Source organism: Tasmannia lanceolata, unplaced genomic scaffold (genome assembly GCF_043159265.1).
Source record: "Tasmannia lanceolata isolate RefF3 unplaced genomic scaffold, GAP_Taslan_0.1 ptg000002l, whole genome shotgun sequence".
Taxonomy (NCBI): Eukaryota; Viridiplantae; Streptophyta; class Magnoliopsida; order Canellales; family Winteraceae; genus Tasmannia; species Tasmannia lanceolata.
The window spans coordinates 17,504,204-17,511,208 of record NW_027518679.1 but is presented as its reverse complement, the minus strand read 5'-3'; the positions used below and the strand labels follow the sequence as shown (position 1 = coordinate 17,511,208).

The 7,005-nt window shown below is 42.7% G+C and overlaps 2 protein-coding genes across 2 annotated transcripts; both read left to right on the top strand.

The window, feature by feature from the left end:
• Window positions 1-232: 232 nt before the first annotated feature.
• On the top strand, window positions 233-2,667 carry LOC143888718 (uncharacterized). The gene is made up of 3 exons (XM_077393141.1): window positions 233-1,987; window positions 2,117-2,517; window positions 2,601-2,667. Exons 1-3 carry the CDS (start codon window positions 233-235, stop codon window positions 2,665-2,667), a joined length of 2,223 nt encoding a protein of 740 aa, XP_077249256.1.
• Window positions 2,668-2,710: 43 nt separating this feature from the next.
• On the top strand, window positions 2,711-3,532 carry LOC143882618 (uncharacterized). The gene is made up of 2 exons (XM_077386086.1): window positions 2,711-3,325; window positions 3,438-3,532. Exons 1-2 carry the CDS (start codon window positions 2,717-2,719, stop codon window positions 3,444-3,446), a joined length of 618 nt encoding a protein of 205 aa, XP_077242201.1. The 5' UTR covers window positions 2,711-2,716; the 3' UTR covers window positions 3,447-3,532.
• Window positions 3,533-7,005: the final 3,473 nt, after the last annotated feature.

Below are 7,005 nucleotides of genomic sequence, written 5' to 3'. Positions count from 1 at the left end.
TTGCTCAGAATGTCTTATTTCACTCATCATTCATTTAATCTAATATGTTAATTTCCATTCAGGATTCTGAAAGAGAGCAACCATCGCTCCATCAAAAGAAAACCAGTCCAAACCTACCTGGTCTAGATCTTCCTCTGTTTCTAGACTTGTCCGTCATTTTGACTCACCTATATCATCCAGAGAATCTTTATCCCCTACCTTTGAGTTATCAAACTCATCTGAGTCTGACCAAATGACTGATATAACTGATCCCATGATGGTCATTCAAGAAATGTTGAGAAACATGTCTCGAGATATCTCGGGATTGAAAGAAGAAATGGCTGTGCTGAAATCTCAGAATACTGACAAGACCTCTACTTCTAGAGCGCCTGTCATCCAGCCTACTCCTTCTGCATTTCCTGCTCCCAATAGACCTCACGTGCCTGCTGAGGAGACTGACCTCGACGAGGGCCAATATGCTGAAGAGTATTGTGCTCCGCAGACAAATAGGGAGAATGAGTTATTCAATATGTGTCAGAAGATGGCCAAGGACATTGAAAACATGAAGTTCCAGGGGCCGAAAAGATTCGACATTTCGGAGTACTTTGAAACTCCGAGTGTTACTTTGCCGCCAAAGTTCAAGGCGCCGGATTATGATAGGTATGATGGCACTGGATGCCCGAGGAACCATGTCAGATGGTTCATAACCCTCTCTCAGCAACACGGGTTGAGCCGTGAACAAATGGCTCAGCTATTTCCCATGTCTCTCATAGGAATAGCTAAGAAGTGGTTTCTGAGGTTAAAGCCGGAAGAAACAAGATCTTTGGATGATATATCGAACTTGTTTGTTGAACAATTTTCGATGGAGGAGGGGATCGAGATAACAAAGAGAGACCTGAAGCAGCTAAAGCAAGGTCCTCAGGAAACTTTCACGTTGTTTATCAGACGCTGGAGGCGCAAATCTGCACAATTGAGTCAGAGAATGCCAGAAGAAGATCAGATCAAGTTGGTGATCAAAAGCCTGTCTCCACAATACTTTCATTTCATAGCACCCCAACACTATCCCAGTTTTGATCATTTGATAAAAACTGGCACCCAGACAGAGGACGCTATAGCCAAAGGGCTTAGAGCGAAGGCATTGTCCGATGTGCGGGAAGGCAAGAGGCCTATGGCCCCACCTAAAGAAGTTCATGCAGTGAACTATTTCAAACCGGCTTTCAGACCAGAGGTCAAGGCTGTCGCTGAGGTGGCTAGACCAGTAAGAAAAAATGTTTTCAGGCAATTCGATCCCCTCCCTTATCCTTTGCCGATGATATTGAAAAAGCTGGTGAGGGACAAAAAGATAAAGCTTCCGGATCTGAAACCTGTGCCAAATCCATTACCACCATACTGGAGGCTAGATCAACATTGTGAGTATCACAGGAATTCGGGCCATTTGACTGAAAATTGTCTCGCTTTGAAGCATGCAATTCAAAATCTGATTGATAAAGATGAGCTCTCAGTTAAAGGGCCGAATATTACTCAGAATCCTCTCCCGAATCATCGTGCTGCTCCTCCTCCTACAGTAAATGCCATTTTTCGTGATGAGCCCATTCTTGATCCATCCACCCTTATATGTGCTATCATGACAGATAACACATATGTTTTGGAGTTTGACGAAGAAGAACTTCAAGATGTGAAAGGGAAGCAGCCCTATGTTTTGTCATTCAGTGACATAGAGATTGCGGAGTCCTCTTCATCTCAATCGTATCTTCCTCATAATGATGACATGGGGAAAGGAAAGAAGGTTGCATACGTTTTAGAGATGGATGACTTTGAGCAAGAAGACGTCAGAATTCCTTATGTCTTAAATATGGATGACGATGAATTGTTACTGTTAGATGATCAGTGTGACGAGATGCGTCACATGACCCGAGGAGGGCGAGTCTTTAAACCTCCTGAGTTGAGTGCTGACAATCCGGCTGAGATAGCAAGGGCTGCTGATGGCCAGAGGCAGAATCGGTTTGTGGTGAATGAAGAAGATGATAATCTTCTGAAACAGTTGAAGAAAACCCAAGCAAACATCTCTGTTTGGGGTCTTTTGATGTCATCTTCGAAACACCGAAAAGTGGTGTTGAAAGAGTTGAACTCTGCCCAGGTGTCTGTTGAGATAACTCCTGACGAGCTTGTCAGTGTAGTTTCCGTGGCTAAAGCAGCGAAGACTCTTTCGTTCGCAGACAGTGATTTGCCCCCAGAGGGGAAGGACCATACGAAGCCGCTACGAATTACTGTCGTTTGTAATAAGAAGAAAGTGCCCGAAGTCCTTATTGATAATGGGTCTGCACTGAATGTATGCCCTCTTAGTACAGCGACTACTCTTGGTTTCGGACCTGAGAGCTTTGTTCCTTCTGACCAGGGTATTCTGGCTTATGATGGGACCAGAAGAGATGTGATCGGGACTCTAGTCACAGAGGTATTGATAGGAGGAGAAGAATTTGATATTGAATTCCAAGTGTTAGATATTAAAGCCTCCTTTTTGTTGCTCTTGGGGCGTCCTTGGTTACATAAAGTTGGAGCTGTCCCATCCACCTTGCATCAAAAATTGAAATTCATTTTGAACCATAAGGTGGTCACTGTTAAAGGAGACCCGGATTTGGAAGTGGGTCAAATTTCGCAGGAATTGACCCTGGGAAAAGAAGGAGATATTAGTTTGAATGGTTTCTCCTTAGAAGTTGCGACTATAACCATTAAAGAAGCGATGAATGAAGAAATCTTTTTCCTAAGTAGTACCAATTCGAACGTCGTCAGAATGATCCGTCTACAAGGTTATATCCCAGGGGCAGGACTTGGCAGATACCATCAGGGTATGACTGAGTGGCCAGTGTTCAAGACCTTTAATGGTTTATTTGGACTTGGGTATGAACCAACCAAGGCAGAGATCAAAGAAATGAAACGATATATGATGAAATGGGCAGAGTGTCGCCGCAGAGGTGTAGACTTGCCGATGGGACCGTTTGATCTGACTATGAATGGGAGGTTCCGCAAAGAAGGATCTGATATCCCATTCTGTGGCTTTGCTGAAGCATGGAAAGATGAATCTACTGGGCAGTGGCTGCCAGGCTTTGAGATCTTCTTTGACTTAAAACTTGATGATGAGCTGATGAGTCTACAGGGCGCAAGAGCTGAAACGGATACTGAAACAGATTGGGCAGATACAGTAGGGCCAGATGCACTGAACTCCCTTTTTCATGAGAGGTCACAGACTGTGGCCGTGATCAGCAAGAGCCCGCTTGTACTAAATCCTACTCACCTTATCACCCCGGCTGATGGACCTTTGACTAATTGGACCTCTCAGGTCCTACCTCAGGTTACTTTTCAGTCCTGTCTTTCTCCTTCAAAAGAGTCAGTTGTTTATAAGTATGTGTCATTCTCTGAGTCTAATTCAGGGTCTTCCGTTTCTAATGATTCTTTTAATGCAGGTACTTTAGAGGTCAAGTCTATTTCTGAAGTCGGTGATGAGTCCATTTCACCTAGTGAAGTCGAGTTGGAGGCTGTTTCTGCTGATGAGCCTGGCGTTTCTTCTTTACATTTGTTTGAATCGGTTGATACTGATGTCAACCTATCATTTGAGTCTGTAAATACATTTCATGAGTCCATTGTAAAGCCTGATGTGGGCCATTCGTCATTGGATGTATTCAATTCCACTTTCAATGAAATAAAGGAGTTTTCTTCTGTGTACATTCCTGTTTCTGTTTCATCTACTGAATCTGCTTTAAAATCTGATAATAATAATGATAATCAAGATTCCCCCTCTGATGAGGATGCCGACGAAACTTCCCCTGAAATCAAACACATGATTCAACAGGAGGAGAGTCGCCGAGCAAAACCACTTGAAGAGGAGATTGAAATTGTGAATATTGGTGATGAAACCTTAATTCGGGAAATAAGGATTGGCAAAACTTTATCTCCTGAGGAACGCAAGGAATTAATCTCTTTACTTAAGGAGTTCAAGGAGGTCTTTGCTTGGTCTTATGATGACATGCCGGGATTGAGTGAGGAGATTGTTCAGCACAAATTACCCTTGATCCCTGGCATTAATCCAAAGAAGCAAAAACTCCGAAAACTCAAAACTGAATGGGAGTTGAAAGTTTATGAAGAAGTCAAGAAGCTCCTAGAGGTGAAATTCATCCAAGTGGTTGAATACCCTGAATGGCTCGCTAATGTAGTACCAGTGCCCAAGAAGGATGGGAAGGTTCGAATGTGTGTTGATTTTCGAGACCTGAACAAAGCAAGTCCAAAGGACGATTTTCCATTGCCGAACATTGATCTTCTAGTAGATAATACTGCTGGACATGCTTTGTTATCATTTATGGATGGGTTCTCGGGATACAACCAGATCAAGATGGCACCCGAAGACATGATGAAAACAGCGTTTATCACTCAGTGGGGTACTTACTGCTACAAAGTAATGCCGTTTGGTTTAAAGAATGCTGGTGCGACTTATCAGAGGGCTGCAACTACTCTTCTTCATGATATGATTCACAAAGAAGTCGAAGTCTATGTAGATGACATGATCGTTAAAGCAAAGACTAGACCGGAGCATACAGTTGCTTTGAGAAAATTCTTTGAGAGAATCAAGAAATATCAGCTTCGCCTGAATCCAAACAAATGTGTATTTGGAGTTACATCAGGGAAACTCCTTGGATTTATGGTCAGTGAAAGAGGAATTGAGGTAGATCCTCAAAAGATCAAGGCAATCCAAGAAATGGAACCGCCAAGAACAGAAAGGCAGATCAGAGGTTTCCTCGGGAAAGTTCAATACTTGAGAAGGTTCATATCTCATTTAACTATGACATGTGAACCAATTTTCAAGCTTTTAAAGAAGAGCTCCTCGAAGAAGTGGAATGATGAATGCCAGGAAGCGTTTGAAAAGGTTAAGCAATGTTTATCTTTGCCTCCTGTCTTATCACCCGTAATTCATGGCCAACCCTTGTTGATGTATTTGTCGATTACAAATACTGCAATGGGTTGTATGCTTGCTCAGAAAGATCCAGAGTCTAAGCGAGAAAAGCCTATCTATTATATCAGTAAGAAGATGCTAGAATATGAGTTAAAGTACACTATTTTGGAAAAGACTTGTCTAGCATTAGTTTGGGCTACCCAAAGGCTTAGGCACTACCTGTTATCGAACAAAGTATTCTTACTGTCACGGATGGATCCGTTGAAGTACTTGTTTGAAAAACCCGCTCTTACTGGAAGAACTGCAAGGTGGTTATTGTTATTGTCTGAGTTTGACATCACTTATGTCACTCAGAAGTCCATCAAAGGACGGGTCATAGCTGAGCAATTGGCTGATGCTCCTGTTGAGGAGAGTACTTTTCTGAAGGCTGAGTTTCCTGATGAAGAGATCATGGATATTGAAGAAGAAACTCCGAGTACCAGATGGTCGATGTATTTTGACGGAGCAGTCAATAACCGAGGTCAAGGAGTGGGTGCTGTTCTGATATCTCCAAAGAAAGAGTATATCCCTATATCCATCAAACTGCAGTTTGAGTGCACGAACAACATGGCAGAATATGAAGCTTGTATTGCAGGGCTTGAGGCAGCTTTAACTCTTCAAATTCAAGACATAGATGTGTTTGGGGACTCAATGCTCATTATTTGTCAGATCAATGGGAAATGGAAAACTCGAGAGGATAAATTGATTCCTTATAATACATATTTGGAATATTTGGTTAAAAAATTTAAGAATATCATTTTTACTCACCTGTCGAGAACCAGGAACCATTTTGCTGATGCTTTGGCTACTTTGGCTTCGATGCTTGACATCTCTGCAACTATGGAAGTCCAACCCTTAGCTGTGAGATTACAGTGGGCTCCTGCGCATGTGAATGCGATTGAAATATCAGCCAGGTGTCCAGATGGGAAGCCGTGGTTTATTGATATCAAGAATCTCATTTCTGGTAAAGGACATCCTCCTGAAGCTTCGAGCAAAGAGAGAAAGACTCTTCAGAGATTAGCTGCCAACTTCATCATTTGTGGTGAAGAGCTGTACAGGCGATCTTTTGATGGTATTCAACTCCTGTGTGTGGATGAAGACAAAGCTGCGGAGCTTATTGAGCAGACTCATGAAGGAGTCTGTGGCCCTCATATGAATGGGAAAATGTTATCCAGAAAGATTTTGAGACTTGGTTTTTATTGGCCCACAATGGAAGCAGACTGCTTTGCTTTTGTGAAGAAATGTCACAAGTGCCAGGTCTATGCAAATCTCATTCATATTCCTCCTTCAGAGTTGCATTCTTTGTCTTCGCCATGGCCATTCTCAGTATGGGGAATAGACATAATTGGGAAGATTTATCCGAAGTCCTCGAGCGGGCATGAGTACATTTTGGTAGCTATCGATTATTTTACAAAGTGGATCGAGGCTGCATCCTATGCTTCCATAACTTCGAACACAGTTGCGAAGTTCATTCGTGCGAATATTATTTGTAGATACGGAGTACCTCACGAGTTGATTTCAGATAATGGGTCACATTTCAAAAATGAGGTTTTACACCTGTGTGAGGAGTTCAAGATCAGACATCATAAGTCGTCTCCTTACAGACCTCAAACAAATGGGGCTGTAGAGGCAGCGAATAAGAATATCAAAGTCATTATCAGTAAGATGACTGAGACTTATAAAGACTGGTCGAACAAACTTCCATATGCTTTGTGGGCTTATCGGACATCGATCAGATCTTCGACAGGTATGACTCCGTATTCTTTGGTGTACGGAATGGAAGCGGTTTTGCCGGTTGAGCTGAGAATTCCCTCTTTGAGAGTGATGATAGAGGCTAGCTTACCAGAGTCTGAGTGGGCAAGAGCCAGACATGATGAGCTGCAGATGATAGATGAGAAGAGGCTGAGAGCTTTATATCACATTCAGGGATATCAAAGGCGGATTGAAAGAGCTTTCAACAAGAAAGTTCGCGTCCGAGACTTGAAGCCTGGAGACCTTGTTTTGAAGTCCAATAGGGCACCAATATTTGACCCGAGAGGGAAATTCAG